We start from the raw sequence: 18,813 nt of genomic DNA on the forward strand, positions 1-18,813 counted from the left end.
TGATTGGTCAAAGCATGAGTGATGAAATGACAGGTAATTAAGACAAATACTGTGTGATACGGAAATGATTTGCTTATTTTGAATGCATGTTATATATGATAACACACTGAAGAATGAAATGAGGCTTTGTTGGTATGAGCAAGCTAAGAAAAACAATGTGTATTTGTGGTTAATCTTGTCAACCCTCCTTCTTGCAGAGCTGACCTGATAGGCCAGTCTGAACTGGCAAGGTGGGCTCTCATGCTATATATGTGAGAGCACTGAGAGAGAGAGACAGGACTGCTTTAAGAAGAGCAGCACCGATTTGTTCTAAGCTCAGTAATGAGAGCAAAAGTGTATTGTTAAGTTTTTTGGGTTTTTTAAAGACTGACAATAAAAGTCTGCCTAATTTTTTTCAGCATAAGTCTCTGCCTGCACCATGTTCTTGTCCTCTTCAAGTCTCACCTCACTGTGCAACAGCCTCCAAGAGTTTGTGTCCAGGGTGGGAGGGGTCAACCACAATACGCACCTGAGGAAAGCAGATTGCAGCCAATCACCTTCTCAGCAGAGCAAATGATATGCAGTAGGTACTTTGCTTTATACAGCAGCAGTCAGCAGAAATTATATGAGCAGTATTTGTACAACAAAAACAGTAAAAATCAACAGAAATCATGTTTCAAAAATACAGTAAATCACTCATTTTAGTGCACGAGACATATTCACCATGATGAGTCTGATAGTGGTGTTGAATATTACTGAAAGGTTCTGTGAACACACTAAGCACACTGACATCCCACCTACCTGTGTGAAGAAATAGGTACTGGTCCATTTTTCTTTGAAAACCAAATGCTGCACTTTTATTTTTTGCATGTTTGCATGAACAGTTTCCCACGACTGACAGTGTTGTGTGATGTAGCCTGTAGCCTCTGTGAGCATGTGGGATCTATAATAATAAATGTATCCAGCACAGGAGCTGCTGTTATTAGGACAGTGTGACCCCTAGTGGACAAAACAGGAACAGCAGCACATTTTATTGAAATGTTGGAATTAATGACATTTTGCAAAGGTACCCAGTGGACTCGTTCTGACCTGCGGGCCATATGTTTGACACCCCTACTGTAAATGGTAATAAATTAATAAAATGTACTGTTTTACAAGGACAAGTCCTGACCATTAACCATTACTGTTTTAAATTGTTACTGAAACTGGACTGTTAGTTTCACAGTAAAATTATCGTGACTGTACATATTAATACAATTTCAATAAACAAAATGAGTAAAAATATTTTTGGGGGGTTTTGTGTCATAGTGTTTTGACTAAAATATCATTTAGTATCAAATATCATAAGATTTCATTTGACTGAATCTACAGCAGATTTCAGTGACTACAATAATGGATATAACATGGAATAATGCATTATTTAAATGTGTCTCTTGGATTTCCATGTTTGATCAATACAAGCATCAAGTTTTTTTTTTTTAATTCATGTGTAGATATGTTTTGGGTTTTTTTCATCAACAGTTTAGCAAAAAAATCTGTAAACATTTGTGACTCAGACACTTCAAACTACAGTCAAGTTGTAGAATCAAATTTATTGTTTGCCTGAAGGGGTTTTACAAATGACAGTTGATCATTGAAAACAGTTAAATAACTTTCCAGGAAACTTTGTACATTTCTTTCGTTTTTTCATGGTATTATTGATCTGCTTTAAGAATTTACAGACATCCACGAACGAAAGTTCAGTAGCGATGACACCATAAATACGATTATTAAACACCACTCCTCCACCAGAGTCCCCCTGTGAGACAGATGTTTATATTGTTTGTTAGACTTCAGCAGCATTTATTGAAATACATATTTACTCTATATTAAAGTGGTAAAACTTGTAATGACTGTAGAAAAGATATTAATTTAGAAGTAACACCAACTTACTCCCATAGGATACGCCATATTTCTGTCAAAACAGGACTCTTTGTCAGGGATGGCCCACTCTGGTGGACAGGGTATAACATTGGTGTTTGCACACTGGAGAGTCGTAGACACTATACAACAATAGAAACACAATTTACATAACTTTACTTTGCAGAAAATGGAATCAGATTATTCATACTTTTTTTTTTAACTTTTATTTATCCAAGTAACTTTGAAACATGTTTAAGAATAAAACAGAATCTTCAAACTAACTGCGTTTTTTAACATTTATCAACTGCTTTTCAAAACATCTTGAAATGCGCTGAGTTGAGTTTGAAAAGAAGCCATACATTTTAACTGAAAAATAAAAATGAATTTAATGTTTGTGTCAAAAATGTCAGCAGACATACAAGAATAAATAAGAACACTGATAAACATTGTCATCATAACAACAAGATTCATCTTACATGCGGGATTATCTTCAGCTGTGGCTGCATAACCAGCAATCTGAACTGTATCACCTCTGAAATACAACAAACAGAATAAAAATAAAGATATTTTTTAAATATTTTTTGAAGATAAAGTTAAAAAGGAGCAATTAAGCTACTACCACTGATGACTTTTTATTTAAAAACACAATATGTAATTATGTGGCTAGGGGCCTCTCTTATATTAAAACAATACTGTAAGACATTGTTAGATAACATTGTAAAGCTGCATTGCATCATGAGAGTTGCAGATGCAAATCTGCATGACATGACTCAGGCAGAAGTCATGTTCATGTTTTAGGTAATATATTAAAGGTTTATTCATGTTTATTTTAGACACATTCATCGACTTCCTTCTTCACTCTCTGACTTATCCTGTGTTTCTCCAGAAGTTATAGCAGCTAAAAGTTTGCAAGGAAACACTTTGTTATCTTGAATAAATTGCAGATTTCTCTGGGTTTGATTTTTGTTGGAAACATCTAGGAAAATGTAAGAAGAAACTTAACAAAATATATAACGTCTAGCATTTTGAGACATTTTAATGCAGAAATCTTAAATATAATATCTTTAAAAAAAAGTTTTTACAAAGATTTCTCATTTCAAATTCCTCCAGAGTTTGAGAGATTTCACACTTATTAATGGAGTAAATTACCACTCACTTTTTAGGACGATTCTTACACTCCTTAGGCAGTGGAAGTGTTGCAGGTTTAATATCTTCAGGTTTGACAGGTTTATTTAGCTTCACCAGCATGATGTCATGCTTTGCAGAAAAGATCTTGTGGTCTTCGACTGACATTCCTTGTATTTCCTCTTCTGGACGTGGATGCAGACCTACCTGTACAGTCATTTTCCTGCAAATAAGCAGAGGATAAAGAAGAACATCACTGAATTACTGCAAATACACCATGATATAATGTTGTAGGTCAGTAATTCCTGAACATGAACATAAGAAATGCTAACTTCATTTTTGGAATTCTACAGTTTTACATAAAATCATTTCTGATTGTTACTTCAGGACTTTCAGATTAAATTTATGAGTGAGAACTATATTGTTACTAGTTTTGAAGTAAATCTGTCACTTCCTCACGGATCATAGCAATGAGCTGCAGTCAGAACCCAGCGGTCACTGATCAGAGAGCCTCCACAGATGTCCCCTCCAGGATAATTGAATTTCACGTGGTAATGACGCTCATTATTTCCACATGGTTGACCTCCAACAATTCTCTTGTACAGATCCATGGCTGTGCTCACTGTGACACCTGAAAAAGAAAATTCACCACCAGGTGACGGTGAGTTAAAGCAGCTGTTGTTGTAGAGAACAAATTATTTACTCTCTAGTTATCTCTATTGATAACTAAATGAACTGTGTCAAAAGTTTGTGAACATTCATGTGGAAGTCAACTATTATATTTTTTAACATGCATTTCTTTATACTGGGTTGTCTTTTTTAAACTCTTCACACAGTTCTCTTTAATAAACATGAAGCTCAGAACAACAGTTTATTTCACACCTAAAACAAATGCAACCAAAACACACATCTCAGGACTTAAAACTACAAACATCTTGTGCATCAAACATCAAAGGTTAAAAAGTAACTAATACTCTGAGTAGTTTTTGACATGAATACTTTTACTTATAGTTTTCTGACACCAGTTCTTGTCATTGAGTAAGATGTCAGTAATATAACAGTACTAATTACTTACTAGTTACTTTCCCCAGTCAACTCTAGTTGTTGGTGTTTCATGGCAGAGTCACCTGCACTTTTTTAAAATTTCACCACTGTGGGACTAATAAAGGAATACTGAGTACAAATTTTCAGTACTCTTTCCACCACTGCTTGTATAGGATAGCTACCAGTGTTAATCAACCCTGTCTGAACTGGAGAGTGTGGTTAAAGGAGAAGTGACTCCCTCCTGTGACGGGCTGTAAACTACTCTGACTGGAAGAGACTGATGAAATGTCACATTGTCTCATACCAGAACAAAAAAGAAATTCTGTATTTCCACCTCACTCACCTCTTTCCTCACCTGCCTCAAGTTCTTTGTCTCTTAAATAAAATAAAAATATCTCCTCAGTGTTGTGTGTCCTAAATTGGAGTTTATGCTCTTGCACTATTCTCTTGCCTGTGTGGATTTTCTCTGCTCCTGTTTCCTCCTATTATAAAGCAAATCAAATGTTTAAAGTAGGTCACACACATGTAAACAATAGTTGTCTACTCACCAGCCAACAGCAAAAGGAGAAGACGTGTCATGTCACCCATCGTCAATGACTGTCCTCCTGGTGAAACACTGGTGTCTTTTTAAATCTGTCCACACTGTCCTGTCGGTCTGCAGGCCACCAATCACCTCATGAAGGTTTATCATCACAACCCCATTGGCTACAAATGTGTGCACTTATGCAAATGTCTGATCACTTATCAACTTGTTCCAAAGAAGGTGATGACAGGAAAAATACAAAGAGAGAAAAAAAAAAAACGTTACCCCAGCTGCATTTTATTAAACAAACATGAAGACAACACTATCATGTATTCAAGTAGATGAACACAGAAATGGTTTAAGTGCAAGAGGAGAACAGAAGTAAAAGTTGGTCTTAAGTTGATATTTTGACAGAAAAATAAGTGAAGTGTTACTGTGTGACACTACTGTCGGCTTATATTAAAAAGCTGACGCCTCCTAAATGTCTAAATAGTTCCTGTCCATCTTGTGTCGACTCTACAGTCGGCACTCTGGCATGTTTTGGAGATCTTTTCTTTCTGCTGGTTTGTAAGAGTGAATAATTTAATGACCAAGAGTCATGTTGGCATTATTTGTACTTAAAGGGACAGATCACCCCAAAATCAAAAATCCAATACAATCTGATGTAATGAACAAGATCACATTAGTCCTGTCTTGTTCAAAGCACCAAAAATAAATCTGATATAGCTCAGTTCATATGTTAACTAAGCAGTGTGTGTGTGTGTGTGTGTGTGTGTGTGTGTGTGTGTGTGTGTGTGTCTGTGTGTGTGTGTGTGTGTGTGTGTGTGTGCAGAGGGCTGAGCGGGTGGAGGCTGGTCTCACAACTGTATGTTCATGCCTAACTGTCCACGTTGATAAGTTTGTGTCTACTTAGTAAAATTATTCGTCTAGCCGGTGGCTTATCAAGACAGGTGAGTCAATAATAGTTTGTAAGTTCATTTTACGTGTGTGTGTCCGTCCAATTCAATCCCTACATACCCCACCTACCCACTCTTGCTCCATTTGCATGTTCGTGTGGAGGGTTCGCCACACTCAGCATCATCCCAAACCAGTCAGTCTTGAGGGGCTTATGTGCAGTGAGCGAGGCTTACAGACCACACTCCTCTCAAGTGCAGCACCTCTGGCATGTCCAGGCTCAAAGAAATCCACATTGACCTTTCTTCCCCGTTCTGATGCTCAGTTTGAACTTCAGCGGGTTGTCTTGACCACGTCTACATGTCTAAATGCATTGAGTTGCTGCCATGTGATTGGCTGATTAGATATTTGCATTAATGAGCAGTTGAACAGGTGTACCTAATAAAGTGGTCGGTGAGTGTAGTATTTAGAATATGTTCCCTTTCAGTGCGAAATGCAACATTTGGAAATGCACGGATATATTGACTGATTTTACAATGTGGAGAGAAACACTGTGTGCAGCACTGGTCTTGTGTGTCGTGTCACATGAACCATGTGTGAGCTAAAATTCTCTAAATTATCTGTGTCACGCTTTGCATTGACTCAACTGCCTGTCCGGTCCAAGTCGTTGACACAGTCAAAGAAAGACATCATTATTGCAATTGACTAGGTGGACTGTGGTGAGTTTTTCTGTTTTTCTTTTTTAAAAAGTACGTGTCTCTGGTGTCTTTTCTGTCTTTGGTGCTTACAGTATTTCCATGTTTAACTGTCTCACTGTCCACTGAAGATCAAACACAAGGGTTTTGATAAGTTTGTGTCTACTTAGTAAAATAATCTCTGACCTATCAGAAACAGAGGAACTCAAGTGAATTCACACAGCCTGAGTTTTTATTGTCATAATAGCACATCATATTTTAATAAAACCTGGACACTCTGGTCCGTGTAGTGAATGTATTCAAATGCGAATTTAAATATCACTTTCACAGTTTAAGGATCTTCATGTTCTCTGATGTTTTATTGGTCATCATCTCAGACACACACTGTAGGACATTGTCATTGGAGTTGTGTGCAGCAGTGCTGGGTCAACATGCAGAATTATTTTTTGTGGTGTTTTTCTTTGCAGTCCACTTCCCTGTTTGTGATTTACAGATTGAAGTAGTGACGTCTCCTTTCTATCGTTATATTACAACAGTGATACAACAGCATCATATTATTATTGTCTTCTTGAAATGTCAAAATTTAAAACACGCATTTATGATATGGCACATAAAACACCCACATTTTGATGTAAATATTTGATGTACGTTTCCTAACAAACCTAAAAACATAACCCTTTCCCACTAATAATAAGGTAGGGTCGACCAACGTAGGTTGTAAAACTGGGTTAATTGTAACACTGTCAGTTTGGCCAATCAGGAAAGTGCTGCTGTGATGTCATCAATATTGTCCACAGCCATTCCTCCTGTGTTTCTCAGGTAAGAAATTATATATATATTCTTTAGTCAAGATTATTATTTTTTGCCTCCTGTTCATTGTACTGTAGACACAACAGTTGTCTTAAACAACCTGAATAAATGATACATTCAAGCTGACGTGTTAAATCAGTAAAAACAGTAAAAAGATGAGAATTTCTGCATTGTGTGAGTGGAACAATGAGCAAACTTCAGGTAAAAAGTGATTCAACACTTACATGACACATAAACATTCAGGAATACAGTCCACACACATACACATAAAGTGTTTTGTCACTTTATTCCGAACTGTTAATTATTCACTAAAGTTCTTTCCTTAATTGGATGTGGATCTTAAATCAGCAAATTACCTCTCATTCTTACATCTTCACCCCAGTAGTGGGGTAGGTTGTAACATTTTAAATCAGGCCAAAAGCCCAGATATGTTATTGGTATTTGATATTATTTGATGTTATTGATATTGTAGTTATGAACCTATAGAGAATCATCACTCAAATCTGCAGCTTTCATCAAACATTTAGCAGCTAAAGAGACAATTCTCACCCTCAGGAGTTGGTAGTGACCACAGCAGAGATAAAACTGAAGTGAATATTGGACTTTGATTTATCAGGTGGTCAGAAACACGACTCTAAATAAATAATAAAGTTGCTCTGTAACAACTGAATTCATGTGTAGATCTGTTTTTTTTTTTTTTTTATCAACAGTTTAGTAAAACATCTGTAAACATTTGTGACTCAGACACTTCGAACTACAGTCAAGTTGTAGAATCAAATTTATTGTTTGTCTGAAGGGGTTTTACAAATGACAGTTGAACATTTAAATCAATCAGTTGTAAATGTACCAATTTGCAAATTTAACAATTAACAATTTTCTTAATTAATGTGAAATGCCTGTTAAATGAGAGGACATTTCCAGTGAACCATGACTAGATATTTCTATGGTTTGTTAATGATTTCTTTGATCTCCTTTAAGAATCCACAGACATCCACGAACGAAATGTCGTCAGAAATGACGCCATAGAGCTTTTTGTTATACTCCACTCCTCCACCAGAGTCCCCCTGTGAGACAGATGTTTATATTGTTTGTTAGACATTTGCAGCATTTATTGAAATACATATTTACTCTATATTAAAGTGGTAAAACTTGTAATGACTGTAGAAAAGATATAAGGTTAGAAACAACACCAACTTACTCCCATAGGACGCGCCATATTTCTGTCAAAACAGAACTCTTTGTCAGGGTTGTCCAACAGTTCACACTTGGCAACCTTGGTGTTTGCACACTGGAGAGTTGGAGACTCTACATAATGATAGAAACACAACTTAATTAAAACATGTTTAAGAATCAAACAGCATCTTCAAACTAAGTTATATGCTTTTTGTTTTTTACATTTATCGACTGCTTTTCAAAACATGTTGAAACGTGTTGCTTGAAATGAAGCAAAAGTAAAAATGTATTTTATGTTTATGTCAAAACTGTTTCATAAACATACAAGAATAAATGAGAACACTAATTGTAGTAAACATTGTTATCGTAAAAGCAATGAGATTCAGCTTACGTAGAGGATGTGTAGCTGTGGCTGCATAACCAGCGAACCGAACCATATCACCTCTGAAATACAACAAACAGAATAAAAAGAAATGTTTTTTAAATGCTTTTTGAAAAAAACAAATAGAAAAGGTGCAATGAAGCTACTTTCACCACTTTACATTTAAAAGCACAAAATATAATTTATGTGGCCAGGAGCCTTTCTTATATTAAAACAATACTGTAATAAACACATGATGTTGTAAAGCAGCATTGCATCATGGGAGTTGTGGTTGTTCCATGTTAAACAACCACCACTGCAGATGCAAATCTGTGTGACATGACTCAGGCAGAAGTCATGTTCATGTATTCAGTAAGATATTAAAGTTTTATTCATGTTTATTTTAGACACATTCATCGACTTCCTTCTTCACTCTCTGACTTATCCTGTGTTTCTCCAGAAGTTATAGCAGCTAAAAGTTTGCAAGGAAACACTTTGTTATCTTGAATAAATTATAGATTTCTCTGGGTTTGATGATCATTGTTGGAAACATCTGGGAAAATGTAAGAAGAAAATTAACAAAATATATAACGTCTTGCGTTTTTAGACATTTTAATGCTTTAAATATATAGCTTTAAAAAACATTCCACACAAATTTATTATTTTAAATTCCTCAAGAGTTTGAGAGTTTTCACACTTATTAAAGGAGGAAATCACCACTCACATTTTAAGAGGAGTGTTACAGTCCTCAGGCTCTGGCAGTGCTACAGGTTTAACATCTTCAGGTTTAACAGCTTTATCTAGCTTCATCAGCATGATGTCATGCCCTGCAGATAAGATTTTCTGTTCTATGATTTTCATCTCTGGTATATTTTTTCCTGGACGTGGATGCAGACCTAAATGTGCAGTCTTTGGGCTGAAAATAAGCAGAGGATAAAGAAGAACATCACTGGATTACTGCAAATACACCATGATATAATGTTGTAGGTCAATAATTCCTGAACATGAACATAAGAAATACTAACTTCATTTCTGGAATTTTAGAATTTTACATAAAATCATTTCTGATTGTTACTTCAGGACTTTCAGATTAAATTAATGAGTGAGAACTATATTGTTACTAGTTTTGAAGTACAACTGTCACTTTCTCACTTTTTGCAATGTTTTGCAGTCAGAACCCAGTGTTTGCTGATCAGAGAGCCTCCACAGATGTCCCCTCCAGGATACTTGAATTTCACGTGATAATGACGCTCATTATTTCCACACTCTTGACCTCCGATGATTCTCTTGTGCAGATCCATCGCTGTGCTCACTGTGATACCTGAAATATAAAATCCACCACCAGGTGATGGTGAGTTAACATTTTTAACAACTTTGAAACTCTTCACACAGTTCTCTTTAATAAACATGAAGCTCAGCACAACAGTTTATTTTACACCTAAAACAAATGCAACCAAAACACACATCTCAGGACTTAAAACTAAAAACATGTAGTACATTAAACATCAAAGGTTAAAAAGTAACTAATACTCTGAGTAGTTTTTGACACGAATACTTTTACTTATAGTTTTCTGACATCAGTTCTTGTCATTGAGTAAGATGTCAGTAATATAACAGTACTAATTACTTACTAGTTACTCTCCTCAGTCAAATGAAGCTCAGCGTAAGTTCAGTCAGGAAGACCTTCTATTACACTGCCTTCATTCATAACTTTCCTTTACTCCAGCTCTCTCCTCCTATTCCCTCTAATCAGCTGTTTGTGGGCGTTCACCTTCGTCTTTACTATCCAATCAGATTTTGCCACGGTCGCGATAGTCAGTCAATTTGCTGCTGCCAAAACTTTAAATCGCCTCTGTCTTTGCTCCATCAGTTGTCATTCAGTCAGTCGCGCGACCCTCCTCCACCCCTCTCTCCTCCAGTCACTGGACCCAGGTAGCCACAAGATGTTCACCTCGATCCTCCCCGACGCCCTCTCCTCCAGCCTTCAGGTCCAGGCAGCAGGAGTCCAGAGCCACTTCACCTCACCAGTCTCTGCTTTACACCTCATCATCACCACCACCACCAGAGTCTAGACCCGGGGGGTTCTCTTCTCTACAGCTTCATCACCCCCATTTATATATATATATATATATATATATATATATACATATTGTTTCATCTCAATGGGGTCTAACCGCCAAAGACTGTTCATGTTTCATATATCATGCACGTGCCAATAAACCATTTCTCTTTTACTCTTAGTCTCTCCTGATTGAACTCTAGTTGTTGGTATTTCATGGCAGAGTCACCTGCACTTTTTTAAAATTTCACCACTGTGGGACTAATAAAGGAAAACAAATGTTCAGTACTCTTTCCACCACTGCTTGTATAGGATAGCTACCAGTGCTAATCAATGAATCTGCTGATCTGTCCGGACAACCTCACTGTGTCCCAGAAGGACATCTGATCATGTGTCTGTTGGTCTTAAATGTTTCTCCTCCATGAGGAAAAAAATTCCTCTGTGGGGCTGAAGACTGGAGAGTGTGGTTAAAGGAGAAGTGACTCCCTCCTGTGACGGGCTGTAAACTACTCTGACTGGAAGAGACTGATGAAATGTCACATTGTCTCATACCAGTCCAAAAAAAATTCTGTATTCCACCTCACTCACCCCTTTCTTCACCTGCCTCAAGTTCTTTCTCTCTTAAATAAAATAAAAATAGCCCCTCAGTGTTGTGTGTCCTAAGTTGGAGTTTATGTTCTTGCACTATTTTCTTGCCTGTGTGGATTCTCTCTGCTCCTGTTTCCTCCTGCAGCACAAAGACATGCAGGTTAATTACTGACTCTAAATTGCTTGTAGGTGTGAATGTGAGAGTTAAAGGCTGTCTGTCTCTATGTATCAGCTCCTAAATCGTCTCCCAACCTGTCCAGGCTGTACCCCGTCTCTCATCCAATGTCAGCTAATAACAGGTTGTCTGATGGATTCACTCAACATAAAATGACCTTTTTTACAAGACATATTATAAAGTAAATCAAATGTTTAAAGTAGGTCACACACATGTAAACAATAGTTGTCTACTCACCAGCCCACAGCAAAAGGAGAAGACGTGTCATGTCACCTATCTTCAATGACTGTCCTCCTGGTGAAACAGTGGTGTCTTTTTTAATCTGTCCACACTGTCCTGTCGGCCTGCAGGCCACCAATCACCTCATGAAGGTTTATCATCACAACCCCATTGGCTACAAATGTCTGCACTTATGCAAATGTCTGACCACTTATCAACTTGTTCCAAAGAAGGTGATGACAGGAAAAATATAAAGAGAGAAAAAAAAAAACGTCACTCCAGCTGCATTTTATTAAACAAACATGAAGACAACACTATCATGTATTCAAGTAGATGAACACACAAATTGTTTAAGTGCAAGAGCAGAACAGAAGTAAAAGTTGGTCTTAAGTTGATATTTTGACAGAAAATTAAGTGAAGTGTTACTGTGTGACACTACTGTCGGCTTATATTAAAAAGCTGACGCCTCCAAAATGTCTAAATGGTTCCTGTCCATCTTGTGTCAACTCTACAGTCGGCACTCTGGCATGTTTTAGAGATCTTTTCTTTCTGCTGGTTTGTAAAAGTGAATAATTTAATGGCCAAGAGTCATGTTGGCATTATTTGTACTTAAGGGGACAGATCACCCCAAAATCAAAAATCCAATACAATCTGATGTAATGAACAAGATCACATTAGTCCTGTCTTGTTCAAAGCACCAAAAATAAATCTGAAAGACTCGACAACAATGAGCAGTTTCATGTAGGAACTACTTTTTTGTGCAGTAGAACGGCCCTGAACCACTTTAGAGTCCATCAGACCTGGATCCTCATGAACCTGCTTCATAAACAGAGATGAGAGGAAAAGTTTGTTGAGACCAGAAGACTGAACACAAACACATTTTAAGTGAGGAACTCAGAAAAAGGTTCTTTATAAATTCATGATAGGAAGTGATATAGCTTGGTTCATATGTTAACTGAGTAGTTGATTTGTGTGTGTGTGTGTGTGTGTGTGTGTGTGCAGAGGGCTGAGCGGGTGGAGACTCACAACTGTATGTTCATGCCTAACTGTCCACTTTGATAAGTTTGTGTCTACTTAGTAAAATTATTCGTCTGGCTTATCAAGACAGGTGAGTCAATAATAGTTTGTAAGTTCATTTTACGTGTGTGTGTCCGTCCAATTCAATCCCTACATACCCCACCTACCCACTCTCGCTCCACGTGCATGTTCGTGTGGGGGGTTCGCCTCACTCAACATCATCCCAAACCAGTCAGTCTTGAGGGGGAGTGGCTTATGTGCAGTGTGCGAGGCTTACAAACCACACTCCTCTCAAGTGCAGCACCTCCAGTGTGTCCAGTTTCAAGGAAATATATGATAAATTTATATAATAAATTTGTTCTGTAACCACTGAGTGTACGACACGTTTTTACAAAGTTTTTTTCATTCATGTGTAGATATGGTATTTTTTTAATCAACATTTTAACAAAAAATCTGTAAACATTTGGGACTCAGACACTTCAAACTACAGTCAAGTTGTAGAATCAAATTTATTGTTTGTCTGAAGGGGTTTTACAAATGACAGTTGATTATTTAAATCAATCAACTGTAAATGCATCAATTGCAAATGTCAAGAAACTCAACAAGTTTCTTAATGAATATGAAATGCCTGTTAAATGAGACGACCTTTTCCAGTAAACGACATTTCAGTGGTCTGTTCATGGTATCTTTGATCCAATCTATGAAATCACAGACGTCCACGAACGAAATCTCATCAGAAATGACGCCATAAATCCGGTTTTTAAACACCACTCCTCCACCAGAGTCCGCCTGTGAGAGAGATGTTTATATTGTTAGACTTCAGCAGCATTTATTGAAATACATATTTACTCTATATTAAAGTGGTTTAATATAATGACTGTAGAAAAGATATACGTTTAGAAGCAACACCAACTTACTGGCATTTGCCTCACTGTTTCAATATCACCACAGAACTCTTTGTCAGGGATCACCAGTTCACACTTGATGACCTTGGTGTTTCCACATTGGAGAGTCGGAGACACTATATAATGATAGAAACACAACTTACATGAAACATGTTTAAGAATCAAACAGCATCTTCAAGCTAAGTTATGTATCTGCTTTTTTTTTTTTTTTTTTTTTTACATTTATTTACTGGTTTTCAACACATCTTGAAATGTGCCGAGGTGAGTTTGAAATGAAGCAATATATTTTAACTGAAAAATAAAAATGTATTTAATGTATATGCCAAAATTGTTACATAAACATACAAGAATAAATAAGAACACTAATTGTAGTAAACATTGTTATTGTAAATGCAACAAGATTCAGCTTACATATAGGATGTGTAGCTGTGGGTCCATAACCAGCGATCTGAACCATATCACCTCTGAAATACAACAGATTAAAAAGAAATGTTTTTTAAATGCTTTTTGAAAAAACAAATAGAAAAGGTGCAATGAAGCTACTTTCGCCACTTACATTTAAAAGCACAAAATATAATTTATGTGACCAGGAGCGTCTCTTATATAAAATACCGTAAGATATAGTTAAATGATGTAAAGTAGCATTGCATCATGGGAGTTGTGGTTGTTCCTTGTTAAACAACCACCATTGCAGATGCAAATCTGTGTGACATGACTCAGGCAGAAGTCATGTTCAGGTAAGATATTAAAGTTTTATTCATGTTTATTTTAGACACAATCATTGACTTCCTTCTTCACTCTCTGACTTATCCTGTGTTTCTCCAGAAGTTATAGAAGCTAAAAGTTTGCAAGGAAACACTTTGTTATCTTGAATAAGTTACAGATTTCTCTGGGTTTGATTTTTGTTGAAAAGAAATTTACGAAAATCTATAACCTCCAGTGTTTTTAGACATTTTCATGCATAAATGTTACACTTTATAGCTTTAAAAAACATTCCACACAAATTTCTCATTTTTAATTCCTCCAATGTTTGAGAGCTTTCACACTTATTAATGGAGTAAATCACCACTCACATTTTAGGACGATTAACACAGTCCTCAGGCAGTGCTATAGGTTGAATCTGAGCAGCTTTAGGCAGCTTCAGCATCATGATGTCATACTTCTCGCTAAAGATCACAGGTGGGTCTGTGATTTTTATCGGTGGTATTTTTTTTCCTGTCCGTGGATGCAGACCTAAATGTGCAGTAATGGTGCTGAAAATAAGCAGAAGATAAAGAAGAACATCACTGAATTACTGCAAATACACCATGATATAATGTTGTAGGTCAATAATTCTTGAACATGAACATAAGAAATACTAACTTCATTTCTGGAATTTTAGAATTTTACATAAAATCATTTCTGATTGTTACTTCAGGACTTTCAGGTTAAATTTATGAGTGAGAACTATATTGTTACTAGTTTTGAAGTGAAACTGTCACTTCCTCACTTTGCCTTGCAGTGTTTTGCAGTCAGAATCCAACGTTCACTGAGCAGAGAGCCTCCACAGACGTAGCCTCCAGTTAATACCAATTTCACGTGGTAATGACGCTCATTATTTCCACACTCTTGACCTCCGATGATTCTGATGATGTTCTTGTGCAGATCCACCACTGTGCTCACTGTGACACCTGACAAATAAAATCCACCACCAGGTGACGGTGAGTTAGAGCAGCTGTTGCTGTAGAGAACAAAATATTTACTCTTGAGATATTTCTATTGATACAATTTATATTTTTAACTGTGTCAGACGTTGTGTGAACATTCCTGTGGAAGCCCAGTATTATGCTTTTAACATATACTGAGTTCCCTTTTTTCAAACTCTTCAGACAGTTTTCTTTAATAAACATGAAGCTCAGCACAACGGTTTATTTCACACCTAAAACAAATCTCAGGACTTAGAACTAAAAACATCTAGTGCATTAAATATTACCTGGTGTTGGACTGATAAAGGAATACTGAGTACACCACTTTCCACCACTGCTTGTATAGGATACCTACCAGCGCTAATCAACCCTGTAATCTGTTTTTGCTCATAACTTCTCATTGATATTGTTGCACGGTGAGGTGCAGGGAAGCATGATGAGACAAGAGGAGGACAAAAACATGACGCTGGCAGGGAGTTTTGCTGCAAAAATTCGGCAAACTTTTATTGTCAGTCTCCAAAAAACAAAACAAAAAAAAGGTTACTTAACATTACACTTTTCCTTTTTAGTACTCAGCTTAGAACAAATCTGGTGCTGCTCTTCTTAAACCAGTCCACCCTCTCTCTCAGTGCTCTCTCATATATAGCATGAGAGCCCGCCTTGCCAGTTCAAACTGGCCTATCAGGTCAGCTCTGCAGGAGGGAGATTGACAATAAAAGTTTGCCGAATTTTTGCAGCAAAACTCCCTGCCAGCGTCATGTTTTTGTCCTCCTCTTGTCTCATCATGCTTCCCTGCACCTCACCGTGCAACAATTGGTGTCAGAAGTGGGATCTTTTCTAGGACTGGTGGGCTGGTACAGAAGGTTTGTTCCTCATTTTGCTACGCTGGCAGCACCACTCACCGAACTGACAAAAAAGTCAATCACTAAAGTGATTTGGAATGATGAATGTGAGCATGCTTTCCAGATGTTAAAGAGGCAGATTTGTCAAGCCCCTGTGTTGCAGAGCCCTGACTTCACAAAACCTTTCCTGGTCCAGGTTGATGCCTCTGGGGTTGGACTAGGAGCCGTGCTAGCCCAGGGAGAACCTGGCGAGGAGAAGCCTGTCTTGTTCCTGAGTAGGAAACTATTTGACCGAGAAAAAAGGTACTCTACTGTGGAAAAAGAAGGTCTGGCTATAAAGTGGGCTGTTGATTCATTGAAATATTACCTTTTGGGAAGACAGTTTGTGTTGCAGACTGACCACAGGCCTTTGAAGGATCCTTGCATTCTGATGCTGCTTTGAATGCATCCACTTCAAAGGCCTGTACCTTCTGTACCAGCCCACCAGTCCTAGAAAAGATCTCACTTGTTTCTTGGTCAGGGGTCTGGTAATCATCTGTATGGCCTTTATCTTTTCTATTTGTGGCTTTATTTGCCCACGGCCAACCAGGTACCCAAGGTATTTCACCTCCTCCCCCCCAGTTTGTGTTGCAGACTGACCACAGGCCTTTGAAGTGGATGCATTCAAAGCAGCATCAGAATGCAAGGATCCTTCGTTGGTGCCTAGCCCTCCAGCCATACCAGTTCACTATACAGCATTGTCCTGGTAAGAAAAACCTCATTGCTGACTATCTGTCCCGTTTGCCTGACTTGTGTAAGCCAGAGGGGGAGGAGGTGTGAAATGTGAGGAAGCCTCAACTCCCTTTTGTATTTGCTAAGCCTTTGTTTTTGTTAAGCAAGGTGGACAGATTCACTCACACAACTTCTTTATTTTCTTTATTGAATTTTTAGTTTAATATTAACATACAACCAATTGTACTCAGCATTAGAAACACACTTTTCTTAAGAGTCTATTAAAGTAATGATATAATCAAAGCCAAAACCTGTCAGGGTGTGAGTCCTTGTGGAGGCCATCTTGTCCTGGTGTTTAAAGAGGAAGCACGCCTGAAAAATAGTCCTTTTATGTGCTGCAGGAGTAGGCGGATTCTCTGACTTGATTGGCCAAAGGGTGAGTGATGAAATGACAGGTAATTAAGACAAATACTGTGTGATACTCAAATGATTTGATTATTTCGAGTGTATGGTATTTATGAAAATCTACTGAAGAATGAAATGAGGCTTTGTTGGTTTGAGCAAGCCAAGAAGAACAATATATATTTGTGATTAATCTTGTCAATCTCCCTCCTGCAGAGCTGACCTGATAGGCCAGTTTGAACTGGCAAGGCGGGCTCTCATGCTATATATGAGAGAGCACTGAGAGAGAGGGTGGACTGGTTTAAGAAGAGCAGCACCAGATTTGTTCTAAGCTGAGTACTAAAAAGGAAAAGTGTAATGTTAAGTAACCTTTTTTTTGTTTTGTTTTTTGGAGACTGACAATAAAAGTTTGCCGAATTTTTGCAGCAAAACTCCCTGCCAGCGTCATGTTTTTGTCCTCCTCTTGTCTCATCATGCTTCCCTGCACCTCACCGTGCAACAGATATCACTCTGTGTCCTTTCTTACAGAATATCTTTGCATGCCTGCATCCATCCCTGACAAACCTCTGCTGATCTGTCCAGACGACCTCACTGTGTCCCAGAAAGACATCTGAGAGTGTGGTTAAAGGAGAAGTGACTCCCTCCTGTGACGGGCTGTAAACTACTCTGACTGGAAGAGAATGGTGAAATGTCACATTGTCTCATACCAGTCCAAAAAAATTCTGAATCCCACCTCACTCACCCCTTTCTTCACCTGCCTCAAGTTCTTTCTCTCTTAAATAAAATAAAAATAGCCCCTCAGTCTTGTGTGTCCTAAGTTGGAGTTTATGTTCTTGCGCTATTTTCTTGCCTGTGTGGATTCTCTCTGCTCCTGTTTCCTCCTGCAGCACAAAGACATGCAGGTTAATTACTGACTCTAAATTGCTTGTAGGTGTGAATGTGAGAGTTAAAGGCTGTCTGTCTCTATGTATCAGCTCTTAAATCGTCTCCCAACCTGTCCAGGCTGTACCCCGTCTCTCATCCAATGTCAGCTAATAACAGGTTGTCTGATGGATTCACTCAACATAAAATGTTTTACAAGACATAATAAAAAGCATATCAAATGTTTAAAGTAAGCCACACACTTGGAAACAATAGTTGTCTACTCACCAGCCAACAGCAAAAGGAGAAGATGTGTTATGCCACCCATCTTCAGTGTCTGCCCTCCTGGTGAAACACTGGTGCTTCTTTATATTTTTCCACACTGTCCTGTCGGTCTGCAGGCCACCAATCACCTCATGAAGGTTTATCAACACGACCCGATCAGCTATAAATGTGTGCACTTGTGCAATTTTCGAATCACTTATTAACTTGTTCCAAAGAAAGTGGTGACGGGAAGTCGCCCCAGCTGCACTTCATCAAACAAACATCAAGCAAACAGTATCATGCATTCAAGTAGGTGAACACAGAAATTGTTTAAGTACAAGAGGAACAGAGAAATAAGTCGGCCTTAAGTTGATATTTTGATCAAAAATTAAGTGAAGTGTTACTGTGTGACACTACTGTAGGCTTATATTAAAATCAAGTATCATGTATCAAAGTTTGAGAGATTTAGCATGAACAACCAGTGAGTTACTGGTGCTCAAACAAAAAGTGTTACCAATATGCCTGGTCCCCCCTACTACTATTTAATTTACTGGTTTCATAAAACAGCTATAATCAATA

General features: G+C 37.7%; 2 protein-coding genes and 1 long non-coding RNA gene across 3 annotated transcripts; all 3 read right to left on the minus strand.

Moving 5' to 3' along the window:
• Positions 1–1,435: 1,435 nt before the first annotated feature.
• Positions 1,436–2,429, minus strand: LOC146329531 (uncharacterized). The gene is made up of 3 exons (XR_014769820.1): positions 2,358–2,429; positions 1,912–2,021; positions 1,436–1,777 (listed from the first exon to the last, which is right to left on the minus strand). It is a non-coding gene; the product is annotated as an uncharacterized LOC146329531 (long non-coding RNA).
• Positions 2,430–7,758: 5,329 nt separating this feature from the next.
• On the minus strand, positions 7,759–11,716 carry LOC146329532 (snake venom serine protease HS112-like). Its single transcript, XM_084714803.1, has 6 exons — positions 11,566–11,716; positions 9,659–9,827; positions 9,231–9,422; positions 8,537–8,589; positions 8,171–8,277; positions 7,759–8,036 (listed from the first exon to the last, which is right to left on the minus strand). The coding sequence occupies exons 1-6, from the start codon at positions 11,594–11,596 to the stop codon at positions 7,914–7,916; spliced, it is 675 nt and encodes a 224-aa protein (XP_084570929.1). The 5' UTR covers positions 11,597–11,716; the 3' UTR covers positions 7,759–7,913.
• Positions 11,717–13,033: 1,317 nt separating this feature from the next.
• LOC146329533 (snake venom serine protease-like) lies at positions 13,034–18,411 on the minus strand. The gene is made up of 6 exons (XM_084714802.1): positions 18,259–18,411; positions 14,959–15,139; positions 14,543–14,722; positions 13,881–13,933; positions 13,482–13,585; positions 13,034–13,353 (listed from the first exon to the last, which is right to left on the minus strand). Exons 1-6 carry the CDS (start codon positions 18,296–18,298, stop codon positions 13,141–13,143), a joined length of 771 nt encoding a protein of 256 aa, XP_084570928.1. The 5' UTR covers positions 18,299–18,411; the 3' UTR covers positions 13,034–13,140.
• Between the last annotated feature and the right edge of the window lie 402 nt (positions 18,412–18,813).

The sequence above is a fragment of the Lutjanus erythropterus genome, chromosome 3 (genome assembly GCF_056507025.1).
Source record: "Lutjanus erythropterus isolate fLutEry1 chromosome 3, fLutEry1.hap2, whole genome shotgun sequence".
Taxonomy (NCBI): domain Eukaryota; kingdom Metazoa; phylum Chordata; class Actinopteri; order Lutjaniformes; family Lutjanidae; genus Lutjanus; species Lutjanus erythropterus.